The sequence below is a fragment of the Miniopterus natalensis genome, chromosome 3 (genome assembly GCF_054644295.1).
Source record: "Miniopterus natalensis isolate mMinNat1 chromosome 3, mMinNat1.hap1, whole genome shotgun sequence".
NCBI lineage: Eukaryota > Metazoa > Chordata > Mammalia > Chiroptera > Miniopteridae > Miniopterus > Miniopterus natalensis.
The window spans coordinates 58,372,238-58,399,663 of NC_142083.1; the positions used below are offsets into that span (position 1 = coordinate 58,372,238).

Below are 27,426 nucleotides of genomic sequence, written 5' to 3' on the forward strand. Positions count from 1 at the left end.
TCCCCCCAAAAATGTATACATACACTTTGAATAATTATAAAGGCAGTGTTTATTAAAGTACATTTCATTTTCAAAATTGAGCTATCAGCTGTTAAAGTGTATATACATTTTTGGGACACCCTGTATATCAAACTTAGATATTTGATAAAAAATATCTGTATATAATTAATTCCCCATAAAGAGCCACAGGTTCAAAGATAGGGATACTCCTATGTGTGCTGGAGCAGTGAGGGAAGACTTGTAGATGTGGGCCGTGAGCTGGGCTGGAACAGAAGTGGGCTGAGAGGTGATGAGAGAGCAGTCCAGACAGGGAGGTCAGGGGAAGCAAGGCTCTGGCCTGGGAACACACACAGGGCAATGGAGTTCGACCAGCATATCAGGGAGCATAGGAATCTATGGAGAGAAACGGTGGGCATCAAAGTGTCACATGTAGACCGGGGTCTTCCTAGAAGGGTCTTAGATGCTGGTTTGGGAAGTTGAACTGTATTGAAAACCCACAAAAGCCTTACCCTTATGAATCTGGGACCAGTGAGCTCCTTCGGAAACGGTTTTCTCTGCTGTGCCAACACGAACTTTTGCTGGCCACAGCCAAGCAAGTGGCCACAGGGATAGGCTCTGCCCCGATGTTAATTATGGCTAATCAAACCTGTGATAATCTTATTTGTATACTTAAATGAACATAAGTAGATGTTCAGAACAACCTATGAGACTCTGGGGGGAAATGAACACCACAAAATAGAATTCTATACTGTGAATCACTGTCAGCCGAGTGAAACCACAGTGAAGGGAGCATTTCCAGTCAGACCCTCCAAAGACTCATTATTAATGCTAAGTGGACCCTGAGTACTTCAGAAAGAACAACTGTACCTAGTTTGTGTTGGGAAGAACCACAATTTGTGCACAGAGCCTCCAGGCTATCAAGTTAGTTTCAAACAATGATACCTACTATATGTGAACAATGTTTATGGCTTAGCTGGCTACACGTAACTTGCATATTCTTTAGACTAACAGAGCTTCAAACCATAATTAGCTGCCTTGCCTCATGAGCACACGGAGCTTTAGGAAGGTGGCTGAATGGAATCGTCCTCAAAATCCTGAAGCAGTCACGTGAGTGATGGAAATACAAAGACCGGCTATTAGTCCTGCAGCCTGCGGAACAGTCGCTCCCGGAACCGAAACGGTTCCCCAGCCCATCCTGCCTCACAAGCTTCAGTGGCACAATCTTACTTTTCTTACTAATTAAGGCTTTTCTGCCTCAGGGACTGTTCAAGAAAACAAAATACACACGGCGGCGTCTCCTTCCCATGCTTGCCCGCTGAATTCCGAGAGTCTGAATAAAATATGAAGCCGAATGGGGACAAGAGGGGCGAGCGGGAGGGCTGTGCGCCGAGGCGGGAGGCTGTGCGAGCGAACGGGCCTCACGCGCCCCCGCTCCGAGCCCCGCGAGCCGCCCTCTGCTCCGAGCGCTGGAAACAGTTCAAGGATAAAAGTCAACCTGGAGGAATGTTTGTTATTTACCAAACGATTATTGATGCTAAGTGGCTTAACGAACGTATAGGATACATATTGGTTCCATTATAAGCATCTGCTTCTTTAGAAAAACAAAATCACTACATTATTCCTGGAGAGCTGGATCCACTGCACTAAAGTGACTGTACCATCTGAGGCCCACAGCCAGCACCAGGCAGGAGGCGCAGCAGCGGAATAAGTGCCCAAAAGCCAGGGCGCGCCAGGGATGTGGGGCGCCCCCAGCATCCAGGGTGTCCACGGTCCTAGCTACTGGCGATAGAAACCAAAGGAAAAAAATAAGGCATAAAAATTGGAAGGAAACAGAATATCAGGGGTTTCAAGAGACATGACTGCTTACCAAAAAAAGGGCAAGAGACTCAAAGTGGTAAACTATTAAAAATACTAAGAAAGTTTAGTAGGTTGGCCCGTGACTAGATCCATAAAACCAACTGCATTCCAGTTCCAATATAATAACAAAAACAAGTTAGAATTTAAACGGGAAAAAGGTCTCCTTGACGATAGTAATGCAAAGATAATGTTATACAGGAATAACCCTAACAAAACTTGAAATAGCTTTGTGGACAAAATGATGAAAGTTTATTAAAGAACACAAAAGAAGGCCAGGGCTGGAGAATAAAACCTAATCCACGGATGGAGAAATCCAACGCTGTGCACACGTGCTTTCTCTTCAGAAAAATCTGTACATTCAGGGCGATCCTCTGACACTGCGAATATAGTTTTTAAATAAAATTCAAGAAATTGATTGTAAAGTTAATATGGAAAACTACTGTGTAAAATGAGGAAGACAATCTTGAAAAAGAATTAAAGGGGGATAAACCTACTAGGTTTCCAGTCAAAATATAAAATAATTCAAACAGTACGGTGTTGGTGACAGAACAGACAGATGGACGGAAGAGATTCCAGGAACTGGCCACCGAAAATGTGGAAACTTTGCCTATGAGGGAACTGCCTTAGCCAACCAGAGGGGAAAAGATGCCAATAAACGATGTAGAGAGAGTTCGTGGTCATTACATAAAAATATGTAGCTCCCAAACTCATATATGAAAAAATTAGTTCCAGGGGCATCAAAGACCTAAACCTCAAAAGAAAACTAAAGTAACTGCAATACTACAGGAGACTGTCATTCTGACTTTGGTCGGGGAGGGCTTACTTAAGCACATAGACAGAAAAAAGGAACAGAAAGTAGCAAACGGGGCTCACTCTGTGGCAGGCACCTTACAGGTATGAACTCATACCCCTCACATCGGCCCCTGAGGCACAGGCTATGATTACCCTTATCTTACAGCCGAGGAAACGAAGGCACCGAGAGCTTGTGGACCTTGTCCACAGCCTGAGTCAGTAAGTGGCAGAGCTGGAGTTCAAATCCCAACTGTCAAGGTGTCAAGCACATAAAAGAACAGATTGATAAATGTGGCCCCATAAAATTCAATCTCTTTAAAGACAAAGATTATTTTAAACTAAGGCAAGTAAGTGGCAAATTGTGAGAAAATATATGTAACATGTAACAAAGAATTAGTATCAAGAAAAATATATATTTTTTAATTTGAGAAAAGTCTACCAAAGTAGAAAAATGGATAATGACCATAAATAATTCAAAGGAGGAAAAAAACCTGACTATTACATAAGAAATACTCAACACTAGTAATCAGGAAAATACTAATTAAAATATTACTGAGGGAATGTTTCTTATGGAACAGAATAGCAAATAAAAAGGTTTGATAATACAAGGTGTTGGGGAGAATTAGGACATGAACACTCATACTGCTGCGGGAATTATAAACTGATGTGGCCACAATGAAGGGCAATTCAGAAGTACCATAAAACTGCAAAGGAATACAACTCAGGATCCAGACATTAATAGCTATGTCCCAAGCCTGTAACTTGGCCCCTCATGTATCTCATCTAATCCTTACAACTCTATGATGAAGAGAATGAAGCGCAGAATGTTTAGGTAACTCATCCAAGGCCCCATAGCTTGTAAATTGAGAGTTGGGAGTTAACCAGTAAAATATATTGCTCTGCTGCAGACAAGGAGGTCCACTGAAAATTCATAACAGTGAAAATAACTTAATGTTCATCATATGGGGAGTAGATAAATGCAACATGGTATATTCATTTCATGGGATTTACCAAGTGGTTAAAAGAAGGAAATAGATATATATATCAATATAGATGAATCTCAAAAGCATACTGTTGAGTGAAGAGGCATGTTGTTGAAAGATAGTTGTACTATAATTCATTTACATGAGTATGTATAAAAATAGTCTGAAAGAACTACACCCGGCACAATGTTTTCCACTAGTGGTAGCTAAAAGGAATTTCAGTTTTATGTGTAACATTATACATGTTTTTAAAGAACAAAGCACTCATGTATTATCAGTGCAAATAAAATGTAACAATAGAGATAAGTTCAAAAAGACTTCGCTTCAAATTCTAGCTTTGTCACTTATTTTTCACAATTGGCCAAGGAATTAATATTGTAAAAAGGTGTAGGGAAGCTCTGGCTGGTTTGGCTCAGTGGTTGGAGCATCAGTCCACAGACTAAAGGGTCCTGGGTTTGATTCCAGTCAGGGGCATGTAACTTGGTTGCAGGCTCGGTCCCCGGCCCCCGTCGGGGCGTGTGAGCAGGAGGTAATCAGTGGATGTGTCTCTCACATTAATGTTTCCCTCTCTCTCTCTCTCTCTCTCTCTTTTTAAAAAAAAAGGTGTAGGGAAGACAGTAGGTCTGAGATCCAGGTGGGCACTGGGACTCTTGGAGAGGGGTTTTCAGGGGCTTGACTAGGGTGGATAATAGCTCTCATAAGACTGTAAGTGGTTTCAAAGCACAGACTATATTTTATTTTTTTTGTATCTTAATAGTAATTAGCTTTTCACACAGTAGGCTCGCAATAAGTACTTGTTGAATTATTAGGGACTTTAGGATGACATGTGTTTTGTGGAGGGGTGAGGGCAGGGGGAATTGAGGGAGCTGGTATAGGCTAAATACTGACCGCCAAGAGAGTAGCCATGAAGGAGAGAGCAACAGTGGGAATTTTTGTGGAACTGACAGATCAAAGAGAGGTTTTGTTGCCTGGGTTACATTCTGAGTGGGCAGGCAGGGAGGTGTAGAAATCACGTCAAGTCTTGGAGGAGGGCAGAGGAGGTGGGACCAGAGGTACATGGGTACTGACCACTGGGTTAAGAGAAGTAACATTTTCTTCTGGGATAGATGAGAAGAGATGGTGGTGATGCTGATGACAGTGATGACTAGGACAATGATGATGATGTCATCCTGTAGGTTCCCTTGATTCTCTGGGAGCAGTACTTGGTACAAAAGGTTTATAGCTGCCCTGACGATTTCTGTACCTTAAGCGAGGTAGATCCACTAACTCTTCACTGCACCGCGTCCTGGAGACTAGGGGTTCCAGTCAGGAGAGATACAAGGACACATTCTAATCCTTAGAATCCTCCCCTTTTATATCTAAGAACAGCATTCAGGGCTTAGCTTCATAAACTCTGCATGGGAGGATGCTATTTGCTAAGGGCAACAGAATCACTGCTCATTCTGCAAATACTGACAGTAGTGGGTGGGAATTCAAATCCAAATTAGGGCCAAGCCAGGGCTGTTAAGAACGGCACAAGGCCATGGGCCACACAGGATTGAATGGGCATGTGTAAAGAGACAAAAACAGCGGAAAGGTTTTCGATTTCACTGTACTAGGCTTGTTTGTTTGTTTTCACAAGAGGCACTTCTCACAATGACATTAGCATGAAGTACACTAGGAGTCCACCGTACAAAAGTTCCGAACCTACAGGAACACTTCATTATAGATTTAGTAGGAAATCTAAATATAAAACCAGTAAAATGTTTCCTGTTGAATGTAGCCTAGACCTTGCAAGTAGTTCGCTGAAATCAGAAGAGTGTTTCAAACCACAGTATAGTGAGTTTAGGTAGACATGTGAGGTCCCAGGGTCACTGGGAAGGCTCCATTTTTATCTCTGATTACACTCCACTTTTGAAAAGTGCATTTGCTTCCAAAAGATGTTACGTATTAGTACGTTGGAATAAGGTTGCCATGGCCCTCCTGCAAATAACCAATAATGGAACTGGATTAGTTTTCTCTGCTGAGAAGTTAAGGGAATGATTGGAAAGGTAAATTCCCCCCAACCAATTTAGGCCTAGGCATCAAAGTCTGTGAACCTTTTTTAGGTTCACAGTTGCAGAGGATGTTTGTCCGCAGCCTCCTAATTGCTTAGTCACCACCCTCCTTCCCTTGTCTTAAGATCTTCCTTTAGGAATCAACCCACCCACAATTCCTAGCTGTACGCAGGTGGGACTGAACCACCTTCAACTCAGGTAAGAATACTTGTGAATCCCATCCCATAGGGGACATCAGACATCAGTCAGTCCCCCCAGAGCAAACTCCACGAAGTTTGCTGTAAGTGCTGGGGCACAGATTCTCATTTCCTCAGGATGGCACTTATGAGGCATTAGGTCTAGAACTATAGTACTATAGCCCGTTTTGCTTACACAAGGAGAGTCAGCCTAAGGACAACATCAATATACAGAGGGAGGCAGAGTGGAAAGAACTGTAGGAAAACAGAGCCGGAGCCTGAGACCCGAGAACTGCTGGTCCAAACCACGCGTGCCCCTCTTCTGTTCCACGAGACAACCAAATCCACCTCTCCTTTTCTGCTTAAATCAGTTTAGTTGGTGCTTCTACTAACTGCAACCAAAAGATACCTAACTGACAATATTCCATTTATTTGATCAATGATTTAAAAAATAAATATGGATAAAACACTTAACTACAGTCTTCATCTTTGATGGAGACATTAATCAAGGATGTTATGTACAGAGAAAAACTAGTTTCTTACCATAACTGAATTTTATAATATATTATTTGCTTAGACCCAAGCATCCCTTCATTATTTTTGGCACTTCCAAAAATTTATTCCATATGGAATCTGGAGGGGTATGTTTGAATCCTAAATGAGGAGTTTCAACCATTACAAGCTGCATAAAACATAAGTAAAACATTTTTGCCAATTTTTTATTTCTATACCCTATTTTAGATCTGGGAATCTGACACTAAAAATGGTCTCAGATTTAATGTTGATTTGTATTCAATGCCAACAATAAGGGTAAAAAGGGACCCTGGTTAATATGCCTTTGGTGTTTTTATTTTAGAGAGAGAACTGCTATTTCACAAAAGCAGTTTCCCAGATTAGGTGGGGCTGAGGTGGCAGAATGGTTTATTCTTCACAGGCAAAGAAAAATTTCCACCAATAGTCTGGGAAAAATATACAACAGTCTTTTCTGCAAGAACTTATGAAAGTAATGAGGTCCTCCCCCCACACCCTTTGCTTCTAAGACATTTACAGTAAGCCAGGTTGTTCTTGCGTAACCTAGTCTTGGGACGTATAATTTTAGAACCCGAATGTACCTTTTTGCATGTAAAAATAAAAGTAACTTGGGTACTTATAATAAATCAATAGCTAAACAGGAGAGCTGTGTTTACTCTAGCCTTGTCTGCTGCCTTGTTCAACTGCTAGTACCACATAACCTTTATCCAAACTCCACTTCCCAAACATTTCGCCGTTACTGCCAGTTCCCGCTGCCTCCCGTCTGTGTTCAATCAGGCTGACAACTATCGGTTCAAAGGACCTTACACATCTGCCAGCAGACGAAAGGCTCTTGGTGCCAGATCTCTGCGCTCACCCATCGGCACGGCTGGACTTCTCGCCGCCTCGTAGTTGTGCAGGTTATTTTTTCTCACTATATAAAGGCTCATTTAATACTTTCTTTGCTCCAGACAATAGATTTTCCTTCTTGTGATGGGGCAGTCGAGTAAGAACCTGCACAGGTGGCTTAAAGATCTTCTGTGTCGTGCATACCTCACCTAAGCCCCGCTGAGTAGTGTAGATGGGGCAGTAAACACACAGTCCAGATCTCAGGTATTATGTCCATATTTATTCAATAAAGAGTAGGTGGTTGGAGACTATAATAATCAATCCCTTGTTTTCACAAGGTTTTATAAAATGTAAGACCACCTAGACATGTTTTAAGGTCATGCTTTTAAAGCCTAAAACAAAATGTACAACAGAGGCTGGGAAGGCTCTTAGTTGTGGCTAAAGTCCCTGGTAAGAGCCCCACTATCCACGCCCTAGGTGAGCACAGGGGTGGTAGGCTTGTCCCACTGACTCCAGTCCCTTTTCTGATATTGTAAATTTCCTTAAAGTTGCATCACTTTCTGCTTACCTTTTTAAAATGTAGTTTTACCAAATAAAAATGACAACAAATAAAGAGATCTGGACATATACAATTTCTGAGAAGACTGTCCTTTCCTCCAAGAAACTCAATAATAAACAGGCATTGTGTTTAATCATTTTATGTGAGGTCAAATCTAAAATTTGCTGTTTTTATTCCAGAGCACATACATTTAAGAATCCTTCTGGTTTCTTATATGAGGGAATAAATTTCTTAAGTAAACTATCCTATTTCCTGTGGCTGCTGGAAGGAAAATGCGCCATTTAACTAAAGAATATTTTACCTCCTCCCTTTATCCTGTTCATTTCCCACAAAATAATGTACATCCTTCACCTTCGGAATAGACTGAATGACAAAATGCCTCAAACATACGTGGTTAAAGAAGTTTGTTTTCTGAATTAAAAATATCCAGAATGAGAAACCATTTTCTCAACATGCTCAAAATGTAGTCGTTAAGCCTGACCAAAGGTGTCACTAAGACAGGGGAACTCTGGGTCCGAGAACCCTATTTAGGATTTCCTATTTCACTGTCTGTCAGGGCATTTCTATCCTTTCCTAAGGGCACTTCAAAGAAACAAGTGAAAGTTTCCTGAATATATAAACCTTAAATATATTTTACCCTGTTAACGCGCAAACATTAATAGACTGTGACCACCGTCACCACTGCTATTACGACTGTTAGTACTGGCTGCTGGCAGAACTGTGAGCTTGCTGGGCGGGGGCAAATGCAGGGTGGGGGAGGCTCCCCGACTCTCCTATTCTAATTTCTAAGATACCTGAGGGTTTAAAGTGATTTGTGAGGATGCTGGTAAAATCACAGCCGAAAATCTAGAGAATGAGCATTCTATAAAACCTAAGAATGAAATAATATCAAAAGCTTTAGGAAGCTGTGGATTTTTTTTAAAAGGTGAAAGATGAAAGGAAAACCTGCACAAGTAGCATACCAAGAAACAGATGGTCTTTTTACAAAATGAACCAAGCGTGTGCCTTCCACAAGCAAGCTTCTTAATTGTAGCATACTGGGCGCTTTTATGCAGATTATTTCAATTGCTAAGCACAGAGGCGGATAAACAGGGTTAGCTCACTGACATTAAATGACATAGTGTACTTGGAGCTCATCTACTATTTAGTCTGCAAACACCTGATATGCAAAAACTGTATGAAGAAACTAATGCCAGGATGGTTTAAGATAAACCAATGTTCAGTGAAGATTTAAAAGCCTGGCTTTCATTTTGCTAAAGACGCTCCCTCTCCTATTTAATCAATGAACTCAGTTCCGTTTTAAGTGCTCAATTTAGAATGTGTGATTGTGTTTCATTTTGGCTTATTCCAAAACAAGTTAAAGGAAGCTTGGAACTCGGAGCGGGATGGGTAGGAAGAAAAAAATAACTCAAGAAAGTTATGTGAGTTAAACAGAAGTAAAATTTCACAAGAAAATTTCAAAAACAAGTAGAATATTGACGTGACCTTCCACTGGGCAGGCTGGTAAATAACGGCTGAAATGTTTATTTCCGTTTAGCACAGGCTCATAGGAACATCGGTGATGAGCCTCGGTGAAGGTCTACGTTCCTCATGTTGGTTTGCCAGCTCAACCTGCCTCCTCCTCTGCTGAGGAAGCCTGTAGGTGAGGGTAGAGGCAGATCTACTGACACTCGGGAAGTCGAGCTGCTCCCTCAGGCCCCTGGTGGGAGAAGGGTGGGTGCAGTGGGGGCCTGCGCTGAAGAAAGACAGAAGATGTCCCTTGGTAGGGGAGCCCTCACCGTGGCAAAGCTGGGAGTGACGCAGGGAGTCTGCACACAACTGCTCACCAACTGGCCTCCACTGGTGGTGAACCAGGCAGGGCACCTTTCAGAGCCGGCTGGGGACACCTGCACCTCCAGGAGAGTTGCTGGGGTGGGAGGACCCCGTTATACTCAATGTCCGAGATATCTGCAAGGAATATGGATCAGCATCTTCTCATTAATTTGGGTGCTAACTTTCCAAAAAGACCTTCTGGATGGACAATAAACTCTGAGTAGCTTATATGAACTCTTAGTTTACTGTTGCTCTTACTGATCCCAGTCGCCAGTCAGTTTCTGAGAACAAATACTTGGAACAAGAACACGATGCCTGCATTCACATGCCTATATTGCTGGTCTATGGATAGGGTGGGCAAAAGCAGGCTTACGGTTGTGACTACGCGAAACACAGTTTACTCTTGTATGGTTATTTATTGAGTATTGTAGTATTTTTCCATACGGACAACTGTGAACCTACTTTTACCCCACGCTATAAAAAAACAATGTATGTTGAAATATCTACCTATATGTTTATATTTAATAGATCTATACATTTAAAACAGTTCCATTACTGACATATATCTCTGTAACTGGTATAAATAAAATCCTAGTGCTCCACTGAGTTATGGGAGCAAAGTGCTCCCACTAGACTAAGCTTTCCAAAGGCCAGGAGCGTGTCACATTCCTTTGTTGATTCCCGGCACTTAGCCTTGCTGAGTGAGAAACTACCAAGCAATCTGCGCTCGGCCTCCTCTGGGTTTAGTCTCCTGAGCCAGGACCCTCCCACCTGAGCTCTTGCTTTTGTTCTCCTTATGTTTCCAACTTGACCACCCCTCTGCTTGCATTACTTGTGGACTGAACTTTGGGGACGGTGTATTACAGAACTTGGGAGTTTGGTAACTTATTTTCAAGCAGCATCTCTATTTTATGTTATAACACAGCAAAACGTTGTTTGCTTTACAACATATACTATTCGTACCATGTTGTTCTTTTTATAGGCAGAGAAACAGATTTTCCACTGAATCGAAAAGAGAAAAAAATATGTAGGGTCCTGGCTAAATGAAGACTGGATTCCTTGTTTTGGCTACTACATAACAAATAATTGAGTCTGTAACTCTGGCAGTCCTGACTCCTCTCTTCCTCTCACAACTACATTTGCTCCATTAGCAAGTCCTGCTGGCTCTGCCTTCCATCGGTCCAGAATCCAACTTCTTCCCCCTACCTCCTCTGCTAACACTGGGGTCCAAAACAATTTCCTCTCCTGCCTGGATTACTGATGACTGCAACAGCCTCCTAACGGGTCCTGCTCCATCTGCCGTTGTCTCCCTAGAATCTATTCTCATGAACAGCCAAAGAGATCCTTTTAGAACGTTTTTATAAAAAATATATCTTTATTGATTTCAGAGAGAGGAAAGGAGAGAGATAGAAACATCAATGATGAGAGAGTCATTGATTGAGCCCGCAACCCAGGCATGTGCCCTGACAGGGAATCGAACCCCGATCGCCTGGATCCCAGGTCGATGCTCAACCGCTGAGCCACGCCCGGCCGGGCGAGATCCTTTTAAAGGGAATCAGCTCAAGTCCCTCCTCCTCACACGAGCCATCCGTGGGCTCTCACCTCAGTCAGAGTAATGCCAAATGCCAGGAAGGCTTTACACACTCTGGCTTCCCCTTCGCGACCCAGCCCGATCTCTATTGCTCTCACCCTTGCTCACTCCATTCCAGCCACACTGCTCCCATCACTTTTCCCCAACAAACGAGCCATCCTTCCACCTCATGGCCTTTGCACCTGCTGTTCTGATCACCCAGCTATGCTCAATCCTTCCCTCTCCAAGCCTCGATGGTTCCTACTCTCACCTCTTTCAGACCTTTCTTTTAAATTCCCTTCACTGTGAAGCATCCCTCACTCCCCTCAGTAAAATGGCACTTTTTCCTGCCCTCTCCTACCCCCCCCCCCCCCCCCCCCCGCTTTATTAGTCTCTGTATCACTCAGCTGATTTTACCTATTTACTTACCTTAGAATGTAAGCCCCAGAGGGCAAGGGGTTTTGCCTGTTTTCTTCACTGCTTTATCTAGGGCACCTAGGACAGGGCCTGGGGCACAGTATTCAATAAACACTTCAAGAATAAAGGGAATACTAGCTAAATAGAGCAACCAAACAACCTTTAAGATCCCGCCTCACTCCACAGTCACAAAACCTCAAACCTTAAGCCAAAACAAAGTTACTTAGTGTTATGACTCTTCTTCAGCCACCAGATATCTCAAAAGAATGAGGGAGGTGGTTATAGTTCTTTTTTGACAAATTTGCAAACTGAGAGTCGAAGTGACGGGACCTGCCACCTTCACATCAAAACTGAGCATATGAATCTTAACATAGGGTCACAAGTCTTAGCAGCATTGACTTTGTCCCCTAATCAGGAAAACGCTGGTAGCCAGGAAGAGTTAATACAATTTTTAGATGACTATGAATTACTACAAAGGATTGGAACAACCAAGTTCAGTATGAATCTGAGAACATTTTTCAGATGGTCAACTTTAAGGGACAATGGGCTGTTGTCTGGGACATGAATAAATTCATACTCCAAATTCTGAAGTGAAGTTTTGAGAAAATTGAATGACTTCTGTATAGCACCTTTGATAAATCTAGCAGAAACCAAATTCACATCAATGCCAAAAGCAGAGTGAATCTTTCTGCAGGAAGTGCCTAATCCCATAATAAACCTGTTGAAGAGACAGGTTTACTGTTCGCCAAGGCTAAGTGTTTAAAGGGCCTCCACGGTATAATTTATCACCACCACAAGCTTCTGCTTTCCTTTAAGAGCCATGAAAATTGCTCCACAATCCCACCAGGAGCGAGGTTGCTCATGTCAGGACCATGGTATACAATCAGTTTCTGTTTTCATGGCACTTCTTCATTTATTCCTTGTTGAAAAAATACATGCTATAATACATACTACAACGCCACAGGATACGGTAACATGAATATTCAAAGGAGACAGTATTTTAAAACTAACACTGCTTGACTATAATAAACTAAGTAAAAACAGCATTACATTGTTCATCTGAGAAGGCACAACAATTTAAATAGAAGGTTTCAGATTTAAATGGGAATGAGGGAGGTGGTTATGGAATTTTATTTCCAACCTAGTCAAAAAAATTAATTATTCACACATTCTTAGCACTGTAACTATATTGTAGTCCATGAGGTTTATTCAGAAATCCTATAAGGTGGAACATCCCTGAGTTCTTTTCATCATAGTACTTGTAAAAGAGAAAGTGCACTATATTTACCAAGTGCAATAGTATTCAAACTTAATGGTGCGGGAACTTAAAGAGAACTTTTTTGTATTTGCATGCCAAATACATAAAAAGAATAAATAGAAACATAGTTGGTAAGGACTTACCTTTTTTCATTCTGCTTTAAAAACAAACCAACTTTAAAAACTGTGCAAGTCTACATGCACAAAGAAAGTTATTTGACACCGGGGTCTATTTTCAGGGAGAAGTCAAATTAGGACAATACTATTTATTAACAGCCACAAGAGGACCGGTGAGGTCTGAGGAGCTTTCCATCATTGTTGATAAACTGGAACATTTCTCAGATGCCAGTTCAGAGCATCCTTTGTTAGGGTTTTAGTGAATGTGTTAGGAGGAGATACGGCGCTAGCTTTTGAAAATTCTAAAGATTTACCCTCAACTTTTGATTAAAATTTCAGATTTTTGCCAGCGGTTTCTTGGCCTAGAAATGGAACCTGATTTGCTTTCCACCTCCCTCGTCTCCATTTTATGCCCGCGCGTGATGCAGAGGGCAGCAGCTGGGCGTGCCGCATCCCCACGCTCACACACACGCCCGGAGGGCCCGCACATTTTCATGCTGATCTTAGAATATCAGTAACACAAAACTCAGTATCCATTAGCTCTTCGAATTGATCTTTCATAGCTCAAAGTAACACACTTGAGAAGCAGAAAGCAGAGTGGCAAAGGGCAAGGCATGGCAGGTGGGTTGGCATGAAGGGCTGGGCTGGTCATAGAAAGGAATGGAGAAAGTGGAGGCGGCGAGTCAAAAATTTACTTGTTATACAAAACGTAACTCCACATAGAACTGGGAGAGTTAAATCCAAGTGGACTGTCATTATGGATACTGAAAACCGGATGGAGGGATGAGGCATCCAGAGCTGCCAAGGGGAAGAGCCCAACACTTAGGCTTCGCTGGTGAGGCGTTACCGTGGCTGGGGTGGTCTCCTGTGATCAAGGACAGGGCCCCAGGACCGCTGCTGCATCACATCTGTGATCTTAGCAGGAGCAGGGCAGCTGAGAGGTAAGGTCAGAAGAGAAGCACCTAATAACAGAAACCAGGCATGGACCAGAGATTTGGCTAGGGACAAACATTCACAACCGAGGGTGGGGAGGGAGACACTCCTCTATCTATACATAAAGGAAATCTCTTCTCTTTCATGCATGGGCCTCCTGTGCCTGAAATTGGGGGAGGGGGACCCAAAACTTGATTTCTTTCCTTTCCTTCTGCCACTGCTGGTCCTCCCTGCACCTCTTGATTTCCGGGGATGACACAGTCACATAACTCAAACCTGATTTGGCTCAGATTTACTGAGTCCTGATTCAATTCTATTTCAATAGCTGTGGAGTACCTGCTGAATACCAAGTTCGCGCTTCCTGTGACCACACAGGTACCACAGAACCACTGGGAGCCAGCAGAGTGAAACATGGGTCTTGAAGCTTGAGGCAGGGACCTGGGTGTCACCAGACAGATTTTGAGCAAGGATGCCTGTCACTGGCATCCCCACACAGGTACAAGGGGTAGCAGGAAAGCCAGAAAGAAGCCCTTAGTGTATGAAACATTTTATTTCCAAAATGGATTGAGGTCAGACAAAAATACCACAAGGCAAGCTGAATCTCTGAGTGTGGGAGGTTTGCAATGTGTGCTGTAGGCACAAGAGTCACTAATGTGTATGAAAGTCCACGGGACTATTTCACCATGTAATACATTACAGCGTCTGAAAAATCAATGTCCTAGGGCACAGGAAGATGAATACAGAGCTTTTCAATTATCTTTTTTTTCCCCTAAAAATATTTCTCCCTTCAAACAGGTTCAAAGGCAATATGATATTGTTTTCATTACGGTTAAGAAGATGTTGAGTCTATGCAAGTATCTCACCCAGTTCAATCCCACTGGGTAATAGCCCACTGGGCAGAAGACTATATAGACCCTGAAAACACAGCAGGTTAATAAAACTCTCCCTGAGAGCTCAGTGAATGGGGATAGGACATCGTCAGCAACTGACTTGTCTGTTTAACAGTCTACCTGCACCCAATTTCTTTAAGATTGACATTTTCTCTTTTTAAAAACCAACATCTCCTCACGGTAAGTACATGGATTATGGTATTGTTTCAAAATAAAATTTCCTGTTGCTCTCGCATCTTCAGAAACATAACAGAGGCAATCCCCAAAGCCCAGCTTCTTCATTATTCAGTAAAATAAGAAAACCAGAGTCAGTTGACTATAACAGGCAGAAACCTAACTTCAGTCTCAATTACCCAAAAGGCACAGGGTCATCTGCCACCTTTGAAAAAAATAGGCCTGCACATAAATGATGCAATTTTAAGAATAAGCTTGGAGACTTCCCAACTTCTTGGGGGCAGAAAGGAATATTCTAGTAGGACATACAGCATTCGTTCTGTGTTCTGAAATAGGTGTATTCTATCTAGTGCCTGTAGCACTCCCTGCTCGTGTTCATCAGGTGTGCAGAAGGCTTGTCAGCCTTTTGCCAAACCGAATTTTACACAAAAGGCCAACAAACAATAAAATCAAAAGCAATGTGCCTCTGGAGCAATGGGTATGCACCTGTATTGGGGGTAGGAGGAGGGGGAAAGGATGAGGCTGGAGTCCAAATAGTCTTAGTGCACAAAATGTGCTTGATCAATATTTGTTAAAAGAAAAGATGACCTATTGTTTCAGGAAATGCTCTGAAGTCTCATGGTGCATTTGCCTCAAATACACTCAGCCTGTCCTTTCATCTGATGGTCTACGATAGCATTTTTAGCTCACCCCTGAGCTTGCTCAGTAGGTGCTGTGACCAGGGAATGACTGGTGCTTGAGTCATGAGAACGTAGGGATTTACTGAGCCTTTGATTCCTCTTGTTTCCTGGCTGATTCATGTCACCTTAACTCCCAGGTACTTCCCAAACACACTCCCACAGGTGCCAGGCACACTGACCAAGAGTGTCGGCTCCTGGCCATCCCCCCAACCCCTGCGCTTAGTGCTCCTTTGTCAGAAAATCAGTGGTCGACAGCTCAGCTTCTATTACTGATGGGCTGCTTCTTTCCCAGACTTTTCTATTATTGCTGCAGTGAAATAAAAGGCATGGTTTTTTAAACTAGAAAGAGTTAAGGTTCTTCCCTAAAACACTGTGGTACTTGACATGCTACATTTATTTTCAAGGACACAGGCTTCTTAATATCCATTCTTTCACTGATTCATTCAACAAAAATTTATTGAGTGCCTAACTGTGGGAAGCACTGTCCTTGACACTGGGGTATAACAATGAATAAGACAGACATTCTTTCCCTCTGTGGTGGTAATATTCCAGTGGGAGAAGTGAGACAAATATGCAAAAGAAACAAAGGGATAAACAGAGAACACAGGATAGTGATGCGTGTGCTGAAGACAATCAAACAGGGTGAGGTGACGGACATGAGGGGCCAGGAAGAGAGGCTGTTTCATGTGAAGTAACCAGAGAAGCTCTCCCTGGGGAGGCAACACCTGAGCTCAGAGAGGCTTTCTGAGAGTGTTCCTTTGAGACCTCAGTTTGTAGCCTTCACCAGGAATACCAAAAATATGAAGGAAGTGCATAAAATATCTTTTTATTTGTCTGCATTTATTTGGTTTGGTTTCCAATAAAAGCTAAGCTTCATGGAACAGAGCCACATACATTTCTAATCAAGTACAAGGAGTCTTATTAGAGAAATATTTATTACATGTAACTGGGCAAAATACTCCAGATGGTATCTGGGCATTTGCATAGAACTTTGTGTCAAATTAGTAATCATTAATTAAGGCTTAGATTATTCAGCATAAACAGGGTTGAAAAAGATAAATATGTGGTCAGGGCAGCAACAACACTCCGTAAAACTTTCAAGCAGAAAAGGTTTGGCCTTGAGGCTGCTCTATTTTCCTTCTAGAATTCTCTTTTTATCATAGTCACCACTACTGTATACGGTCTTCATACTTTGCAGTTGAGCAATTCTGGACTTAACCAAGTAATTGAAAGGATCTGCCCTAAAATGAATCTGAGGAACCCTCCTTTTAACCTAAAAGCAATTTCACCAGATGATCTGTCTTAAATTGACTAAGCCATCCATCACAAAATTCTTGAGGCCAATTTAAGAATGCAACAAAATTTCTTGTGCCTAATAGCACCCTTGCTCAGCTGCAGAGGCAAGCAAAGAAGATAATATGTGAAATAGAGTGGTTCTGAAATCTTTGCATTTTCCTGATTTGTGTTATGGTATAATACAATGAAAGAACTGCTTTGACCCTGTCAAGTGGAACCTCAAGGACAAAGATTTTATCGTTTCTTTTCCCGGAAAATTGATGTAAAGATTCAATTTACCTTGGAGTGTCCAAGTGCTTCAGCAACTAAGAAAAAAACGGATTGATTTTTCATATATATGTTATGTAATTAAGTTCTAATTTGATAAAAGAGCTGATCAAAAAGTGGTGACCACTCTGAAATGTTCCACAGTGCCGAACAATTACTTGTAATAGTTTTAGGAAAAAAATGCTTAAGTATATTTCCTTTATGGAAGTCAGGTTCTACGTTTCCATACTAATGTCCTCACCGTTTTTCTTAAAAAAGAATGACAGATCCAGAGTGTGTGTGCTCCTTTTATGTTCTTGTATTTTGAATGTACCACGCACAGCCTCCTGCTGTGGTCTGGGGGTGAACATCGATGCCGCAGCTGCTACTGGTGCCCTCCTGCCCCTGCAATCATCACGGCTTCCGAAGGGGCTGGCAGCTCCCGTTGCAAGCACCTCTGACTGTTGCCAGTGCTCTCTGGCCCCAGAGCGTGCCTGGACTGCATACGGTGCAGGTTGTAAATGCCACAGAATTCACTCCCCAGAAGGAGCTCTTGGCCAGTGACAGAAAGGCGGTGGTTAATAAAAACTCTGATTTCTCTTCCCCTTGGGGAAACGACTCAGAGGCATGTTCTATGTCATCTTCCAGAGACCCCCCCCCCATGTGGGACTGACACCCAGCTGCCCACTGTAGTCATATGTTCATCAAAGTACCCTCTAATGGCTTTCTTTTCCTGCCTTCTTTCCCATCTCCACTCTCTCATCAGTGCTTTCTGGGAGAACTTCCTAAATAAACTACTTGCATTCAAATCCTTGCCTCAGAGTCTACTCTTAGGAATGACAAGCTAAAATAATCTACATCGTAAACATGAAAAGAGACTATTCATGCTAAAGGATAGATCCAGTGCAAGGCTTTTTGTTGTTGTTGCATTTTTATAACACCTAATACAGTGCTTTGTACACAAAATGTGGCACTGATAACGAAGAAATCTAGCACCGAAGGAGCACCTCCTCTACGTCGGGCACTGTGCCAAGCTTTAGATCCTATTCACTCTCTCTCAACAGCCTTGCGAGGCAGACACTACTGAAGGAAGGCGTAGACTGTATTTGGTTCACTCTTAAGCCTCAGCTCCCAGAACAGCACCTAAAGCATATAAGACACTCATTGAATACCTGCTGCATAAATCCAGTTTTACAGATGACATAGTAGAGACGTAGAAAAGTAAGTAACCTACTGATCAGCTGTAAACGGCAGGGCTGGCTCCAGGGTTCAAGCTCATAACCACACACTACACTAGAGGACTGACCCAGACGCGAAGAGGGGAGGGGAGTCCTCTTAATGAATATTTATTTGCTCTGAGCTTGCAGAGAGACTAAGCGATAGGTGGAGTTGCTGACACAGTTGCTGTCACACGCACACAGGTCTACTTTCGTCACCTGCATCCTCATTAATGACTATACTAGAAACCCTCGGGCTGCCGGACCCTTCCCTTGACCTTTCGCCCTGCGTCGCCTGAACAAGTGAGTCATGTGCCCGCCCTTCGCTATGGTAAGGCTATTCCGACGTTTCACTTGGTGATTAGTGTGTGTTGTGATCTCTGACAAATGTCCTACTTGTCGAACCGCTGTGTCTTAGCTCAAAAGCTGGGAAGGCAGAACAGCTGGCTGCCCGAGCCAGGCGAAGACGCCTCTCTCTCCTCTGTCATCATTGTGGCCATAAAAAGGACAGCACTACGGAAGGAAGCAGGTGGAGAGTGTACTAATGGAAATAGTTATTTTCTGCTTCAAAATAACTTAGGAACATCTAGTACTTCAAGAAGAAATTTTTTCCGTTACTAATACACATTGGTTGGCTGTCTGTACCTGACTTCTCTAAGTTAATGATTTTGCTGGCCCATCAACTGGAAACCAACTTATTCTGTTCGACTACTGACTTGAGTTTTGTCTAAAAAAAAAAAAAAAAAAGCACAATAAAATTACTGATTAAACATGTGGGAGAAAACACACAAACAAAAAACAACAATAAACGATGTACCAAAGGCAGTAAGTATAAACGGCACAGGTGAGTAAGTAACTGAGAAATATGCTAAACTTAAAGTTGTCTATAGAACAGGTCTTAGTGGTTATTAAAATGACGCCCCTAAAGTCCTATGACTTTTAATAAAAACACTAAATAGAAAAATAAATGCTAAATCAATTTATCTTCAAATATTTAAAATGTTAAAGGTTAATCTATTTTGGTGAACTAGCCGTGACAGAGTGACGTGCCCTAAATAATAAACAGCCTTTAATAGAAACCGTAACCACATTACATAATAACAATAGTTAAATAACAGCTCAGAGCCACCTCTCGTGCTGTAGGCAATTAGTCCTATGAGAGGGAAAAAATGCGGTGGTAACTCCTACCCAGATTGTTACCCAAATTCTAGAGAGAAGCAAGCGAATACTTAGGACCCTTTGGAAAGTGTTAGTCTTTGATTTCTGAGCATCCCTTTTGCCCAATAGCTAAGAGCAATCACTGCCTTTTATATAAAAGATTATGAGCCAAGTGTGAAAATCAAAACATACATAAAAGAATTTCTCCAGTTAATAAGCTCTCATAAGGCTTTAACTGTAAACACATAATGATTCTCTAGTAAATAAAACTGAATATAAAAGTTATCTATCACAAGGTTATATTTTTTCACTAACATAGTAATTTTCTTCTGAAGAAAACGTTCTTCGATTTCAAAGAAGTATTCTTTTTAGGGAAAAAAAAAACACCCTCAATTAAAAAAAATCTATAATGACAATTGACACTCAGCATAGCCAATCCTTTTTCTTGACATGCTGATTGGTATTCTATGTGTATTCCAGGAAGTTAAGGAGCAAGAATAAAGGAGGTGCACGGCTTTTTTCATAACATACTAGCAATTACTCTTTTAAATTCACTGACCTCTAGATAGTATCTAGATATTAAATATCCAAATATTTTAAGGATTTCAAATTATATTATAAAGTGATAAATTTCTTACCATCCATCTACAGAGTCCTTGAAAATATTAAGGCTACCCTGGGAAAAGAGGTTCTTGGATAGTTCCCCTCAGCCATAACAAAGGAAATTCTAAATAATAATTAATATGAGACAGTATGATTGCTCTTTGAGCACTGGTGTACAAAACATGGCTATTTCTTCTAATCTGGTAAAGAGAAGTAACACGTAGAAACATATAAAGAGAAAACAGGGCTCCTAGGGGGCCTGCTCCAGCTCTAAGGAAAGCTTTTCACTAAGATTAAAGAGGTAGTGTGGGGGGGGAAGCCTTTGACTAGCTTTGCAGGAAAATACATATACAGTAGCAATCCATCACACCCTTAGTTGTGAAACATTTATTCTTTTAAACATTTGTTTACTTAAGAGACTTTGGCTCTAGGATTTATTCTAGAGACAAAAAGCTACTTTGATTTTCATAAAGTCAGCAGAGATGACCTTCCCAAAAATATCCTTAGATATTTCTTTTGAAGAGGCTATATTGCATTTAGAAATAATATTGCATTTTCATTTTACATACAGAAGTCCAACAATCACTGCTACTTCTAAATGATCTCAGATTTAAGGAACGCATGGTGTTTGCACTTTTAGGTCACTGATGAACAGCTTCAGAATTTTACTTTAGTGAAGGACAGAGGCTGAAGAGAAAGATGTAGTGGCTTTAACAGGATTAATACTTAACAGACTACTTCTATGAGAGCAAAAGACCCATGCGCCTCATCCCCGAGCAGGTTCTCTCGTGTTCTTTAGCCGTGGCCTGCCTGCCACGATGCAGTCGGTGCTGCGAGTGCGCAGCAATTTGTAGAAAACAGGGGTTATGTATTTCCTAATTACCTCTCTGGAAGAAGAATTTCTTGCTAAAGCAGACTTTTTTTTTCTCCCCCCAAACATACACTGACACCAGAAGAAAGAAAACAATCTCCCCATGCAGATGTGAGAAATCTAAGGCTCTCCGTGCCCTGCCCTGCATTTTACCGTTTCCCTGTCTTGACACAGTTCAGCAGAGGGGAAATCGCACACGGCAATGAAAGGGGAAATCTCTCGCCACCTGGAAAGAACTTGCCATATTGGTGGTAAAAGAGACTCGCTGTCAATATTGAAAACTGTGAAGGCTAAACAGACACAACAGGGAGAGTCTCAAGAGGATTCATTTTTAAGTGGCCTGTCCTTTTATCCCCTTTGGGGTGGGGAGGACATGCAGCCAAGTGCTTTGGAAAGCCTCAATCTAATTATTCCGTGGTTTTCCCATTCTTCCTGACGCTCCTTTTCCTACCCTAGCCTCATTGTTTAGAATGAACCCCATTTGTTTGGCATTATTAAAGCTGATAAATTAACCTAGATGCTCTAAAATTACTTTTACTACTACTCAGTGGGAAAACATATTAAATTATTATAAAAACAATATTTAACTATGATAGGGTATATAAGTGCGTGTTAGTAAAAATGAAAATATTTTAACTATATATTTTTCTGAGTTCTGAGTTTCTACATGCTGAGTTTCTACATGCTTCAGCAGATTTTGTTGGATTTTATTCTCACTCTAAAATGTTGATTTATTGAAAATATGAACATGGTGTAAAAGGCAAAAATAGGAGTTGGAATCATATACCTACGAAACGCAATGGTTCCAAGAAACATCTGCTGATATAACTCCAGGACCCATAACGCTTGCAGTTCTTTTTGAGAGGGATGGAGGAGAAAAAGGCTGTGGGAGAGGGACTGCTCCTTCTCCACGCCACCTGTGTATACAAAGCAAATGCTTCTGTGATGACTGCCCCAAACAGGACAAAGCCTAGGGTGAAGAAGGGATGGGAGCTGGGGGCCAGCAGTGCTGAAACTTTTATTCCCTATTTCCTACATTTCTACACCTACAAAGCCTGGATTTATAGACTGAATTCTTCCTGAAAATAATGCTCTAACAATTTCATATAAATTCCAGAAGAAAATGCACTCTATCAGCAGAGTCTGTTAATTCTACCTCCAAAATACACCTGGAGTCCATTCACTTTTATCCATATGGCCACCATCACCTCTCCTAGCACCACAGCAACTGGCCCCTTACGAGTCATTTTTCCACTCCATCTCCAATCTATTCTGCAAACAACAGCCAAAGTAAATTTTTAGAACTATCTGATCATGTTTCTCTGCATAATACTCTTCAGTGGCTTTCCGCTGCACTCAGAATAAAAATCAAGCGCGGCCACTACCTACATAGGACAGGCCACCTACTTAGCTGACTTTGTGTGCATTCTCCCCATCGCTCCTGTAGTGTTGGTCTTCCTTCAGTTCCTTCAGCTCCCCAAACTCCTTCCCTGTGGAGGGCCTTTGCGGCTGTGGGTTCCTCCGTTTCTTTACCCAACTCTTCTTGTGGTTGGTTCCTCTCCGTCGTTCAGGTTGGGGCTTAGACCTTTCCTTCTGAGTAGCCTTCTCTGGTAGTTCTGTGTAGACTAGCTGGGCCCCCGCCCTGTCTTTTCTGTCATAGAATATTATAAATTCCCTGAAGAACTATCTTATTTCTGGGTTTGATCATGTTTTTATGGACTATGCTCCAACGTGTATACAAACCCGCGTGGTAGGAGTAATTACGTGCTCCCTATTCCAGCCTACGTCCCTGTACCTAGGACAGCGCCTGGCACTGTCACCCAAGGAAGGTTTGTTAAATGAATAAACGCAGAAGAAGAAAGTGAAGTGAACAGGAGATCCAGCAGCGTCCTGAGGTTCTTCTGTATTTCACTTCACTACCACCTATTTGTCTATAATTATGACCTACAGTACCGTTACTGCAGGCTTCTCTATAAAGGGTGACTGATTTATAGGAATTAGTGCCGTATTAATAAATACTGGAAAGCTATGTCCTTTTTTTTGAAAAGCTTTATTTATACTAGCTTGTCAATATTTTCTACCTTGACATTTTCTATTGATTGGTCAAGCACCTTTTGGAATTTAGCTCTATTTATCAGTTTGTAGTGCTGGGTAAAAAGTAAATAATGACATTTTCCCTTGGGACTATTCATACCACCTTTGTGGCTAGCCTTTGTGAACTGCCACTTTTGGTGGAACAGAGCAGTTGGCTGAACAGAGGAGGAGAGTAAAACCCAAGGAATGGACACGTCTGAGACTCCGTGAGCTGCACCCTAAACAGACCAGACAGTAGTGCTGGCCGACCTCAAATAGAGTCGCTTCATACTACTTTTGCTATGAAATGGGCAAGAAGCCCAGACCTCTTTAGCATTTTTGAGCTACTTGTGTTAAAGAGATTTTTTTAGTGGAATAATTTAAACAGGTATCTTTCCACTCTATTGCATGGCAGAGTTATTCTTACACCTTGTAAACATGACCTCATTCTGACATCTCTAGTTCAAAACAGACAGAATCTCTGGAACAACATGTTTAATTAATTTCTGTTAAAATTTAAAGTTACCTACGGCATGTCATTCTAAATAAATATTTACCCATGTGCTCACTTCATATGATAGGTCACATGTTCCCATTTTACATTCATTAGGAATATACATTTAAACAGAGTATTTATGAATGCCAATTCTATTAGAATAATTACCACTCAGTGATATACTTTTTATTTTTGTGTCTGTCATCTTGATATACATGAACCACAGAATAACTGGATAACTTATTAGAAGTGCAGATTCCTGGATTCTACCTGCAGATCATCATTAGGTTGGTCTGAGGTGGGGTCCAGAGTCTACATTTTCAACAAATTCTGCAGGTTAGCTGGATGCTGATGGAAAGAGGTGCACGTGCTGAAAGACACCACCCTTTTCTCCTCAGCAGAAGCCTTTTTACCCAGCACTTTTTAACATCTCCTTTGGCACTTTGCATATCACCTGGCATGTCATAAGCATCAGTAAATTTTTACTGACTAGAAAGTTTATGACTTTATGAACCATCTAATAGAATATCCTCATTGATATAAGCTATCTTTTGAATAGTAATATCAGCTAATAGTCTTCTTTTTTAAAGGACTACATTTAAGGAATATATTTATGTTTAAAATTTTCTATGAATACAATAAATTGGGTATTTTAATGACCGCCACATGGCTAGCAGCAGGTGGAATTACTGTGAAGAACAGGAAAGGGCTCTGTACTACTTAATCTGTTGTATGCAATTCCATTAAATAGTCTGCAATAAAGTGCTGACTGTTGTCTACCGAACTCTCAACCTCAAATGTATTTAATAAAACAAATTTGATTAGTTTCGAAAGCATTATCGTATCTCAAATCATTGGATTCAGACAGTCTTTTTCTCCTTTAGCATACGGTGAAAAGATTTTTAAGAATCAAAGACAATCTTAGAATATTCAAATTGAACATGATTTATTTCAAAATAAGAGATATCTGTTAAAATAAGATTAGAGAGAAACAAGAAGGAATAGCAGAGGAGGAAAACCCTCAAACTATCCCTAAAACAGTGTTTAGGATCCAAATTACTTCTAAGCCTAAAAAAAAAAAATAATCTATCACCATCGAAAGCAAAGAGCCTGTTAAGAAATATACAGGATGTCTAGTTCAGTGCTGACGGTGGATACAAACTAGGAATTCTGGAAACAGGGTATAATGTCAGGGCTATGATGAGAGCTGAAGATGGAGAGGTAAGTGGTTGGAAGAGAGAAAACAGAAGGCAGAAAGAGGTAGCGGTAAAGAAAGGACAGGGTTTAGAACCAGAAGATACAAACCTGAGGCCTAGCAATGTGACCTAGGCCAAGTCACCTGAAAGGAGTCTCAGTTTTCTGATTCAAGGTACGAAAGGTACTAAAATAGTCTAAGGACATACTATAATCTATATTACAAGTGCCTTGTAAGTGGCTATCATTATTTGGATTACCATTACTGAGGCACAGAAATGGAATCACTGGGTAACGAATGAGGCTGAGCTTGGGAGATTCTGACATCTGCCATTCTACCGGTTTCTCCAGTCTGCTCAGAATTTTCCCCTCACTGATCATTCTACACACACGGTCTGGGAAGGTGCATTGTAACTACTGACTTACCAACAATAAAAGTCACTTAAATTACACCTAAGATAATACAATTCACGAGGCGTCTCACTAAGTTGACTAAAACTCAAAGAAATGGAAAATCTAAATCTATTCTTGTCACCCTAATTATTTCATATATGTGAGAAATTTGTGGTAAGTGTAGAGACTTCAAACAATACCCTGTCCCCCAAATATGGTTAAAATATAGTCACTGAGCCCAGCCCTAGACCTAGGATCCAGGAGATCACAGTTCGATTCCCGGTCAGGGCACAGGCCCTGGCTGTGGGCTCGATCCCCAGTCGGGGGCGTGCAGGAGGCAGCCGATCAATGACGCTCATCATTGATGTTTCTATCTCTCCCTCTCCCTTCCTCTCTCTGAAACCGATAAAAATATATTAAAATATATCTGTGTGTGTGTGTGTGTGTGTATATACATATATAGTCACTGAAATGTATCTAATTCTATTTTCTTACTTTTTACCAATTTGTCTTTGATTCTGCTGTGGGTGTTTATCTTGACTTGCCACCCCTCCTTTTACAAAGTGTGAGGTTGTGCTAAAGTTAAAAACCTGTGTTTTACGTCAAGATACACCACTCCCTAACTGCCTGACATTGACCACTGTATTTATCACTTAAGAAACTTTGTGTGTGTGTGTGTAAACTGGGGGAGGGGAGGAAAGAATGTGAAGTCGTACCTCACACAGTCAGCTTCATACAGAAGTTATATAGAGAGAGAGGTCTTAAGATTGTTAAAGCGAGATGAAAACTGTGGCTACTCTTTTTTGTTGTTAATCTTCACCCGAAGATACTTTTTCCAATGATTTGTAGGGTGGAAGTGGGGGGGGGGGGGGGGGAGAGAAACAGCGATGTGCAAGAGACACATCAACTGTTGCCTCCTGCACATGCCCTGTCCAGGGCCGGGCGTCGAGCCTGCAACCGAGGTCCATGCCCTTGACTGGAATTGAATCCAAGAGCCTTCGGTGCGCGGGCCACGCTCTGACCACTGAGCAACACTGGCCAGGGCAAGAGAACAGCGGCTACTCTTGAAAGCAAGGGGCTGTTACTGTGCTACCATATCACAGGGACTCAAGGCGTCTCTAAGTACAGCCTGTCTGTTGACATCACATCGTGAGACCTGAGAAACTCTGTATCCCTTTGTGGTATCTGAAGTTTTCTTCCCTATAATTGCCTCAGATTTGTTTTACCCCTTCCACTTTCCATGACAAATCTAGGCTTTGGGAAAGGAATTATGCCACTGCAGAATAATCTAAACCTGAAGTTTAAGCAAAAATGCTATCTCGCATGACATTTAACTGCATATATTGCACTGCAGATTTCAGTGAACAATCCTAGTCTTTGACTGTCATTCAAGACAGTAAATGAACATTTCATGTAAATTAAATGATTCTTTTCCTTTATTTAAAATAGTCAATAGGGTAGAATACGCAGACACAAAAAGCTCAGTGATGCCTTCAACCTTTTTTTGAAGCAGGATAACTTCACCAAAGGGGGTGTTTCTTTTCAAAACCAGGCACACACTCCCAATGTTGAAGGTTGTTTTCTTACTCTCTTTCCTATTTTGTTTTCTTAATTTCATTTTCTTCTCATTTTTTCACTGTGCACTCTCTGTTCTGCAGACTGGCTCAGTCACCAGGTCAGAAATGCAGCCCCAAGGTCCTCATTGCGGGGAGGTGGCGAGGGAATCCCAGCCATTGCTATGACTGCCTTTCAGACGGGCCCCTGACTCTCAGGAGCTAGGATCTCTTAGTATGTATTGTATTTCCTATAAAAGTATGGAATGCATTTTGAACTACTGCCCTACTTACACATATTTTATCACACCCTTTAATGTATTCTGTAAAGTACCTACAATCATGTTAAAAAGGTAGGTGCCAAATGTTGGCCTAAAACATAGTGCTCTTGTGATTAGAAATAAAATGTGTTCTGAAAATGTAAACTTCAAGTCAGGTGGTCTGTGAAATGAGTTGTTCTAAGGAGGTTATCGTTGTCATCTGTCCACAGAAAAGAACGGTCAGTAGACCAACAAGACAATGTGTTTTGTTTTATTGTACTTTGTACATACAAGGTGGTGATTAAAGAAGTAGCAGTATTTGTATACATTACCTAAATGTCTGTTTCCTTACAGAGATGCAAAGTGTGCCCAGATTAGACTCTTTGGCTGATATGTGCAAACAGCAGCCTTTAAAAATCAAGAAATCTTAAGGATTCATTTGAAAGTAATTGCT

The 27,426-nt window shown here is 41.5% G+C and overlaps 1 protein-coding gene across 3 annotated transcripts in view; it reads right to left on the reverse strand.

Moving 5' to 3' along the window:
- FBXL17 (F-box and leucine rich repeat protein 17) overlaps positions 1 to 27,426 on the reverse strand; it is a 503,612-nt gene that overhangs the window by 129,263 nt on the left and 346,923 nt on the right. The window contains exon 8 of one of the 3 annotated variants that reach the window (XM_087815479.1): positions 21,555 to 21,920. The exons of the other annotated variants lie outside the window; for them this stretch is intronic. Within the exon in view, the coding sequence (XP_087671605.1) occupies positions 21,691 to 21,920 (230 nt within the window). The 3' untranslated portion in view covers positions 21,555 to 21,690. Of the gene's footprint in view, positions 1 to 21,554; positions 21,921 to 27,426 lie in introns of those variants that run through there. 3 annotated transcript variants of the gene reach the window in all.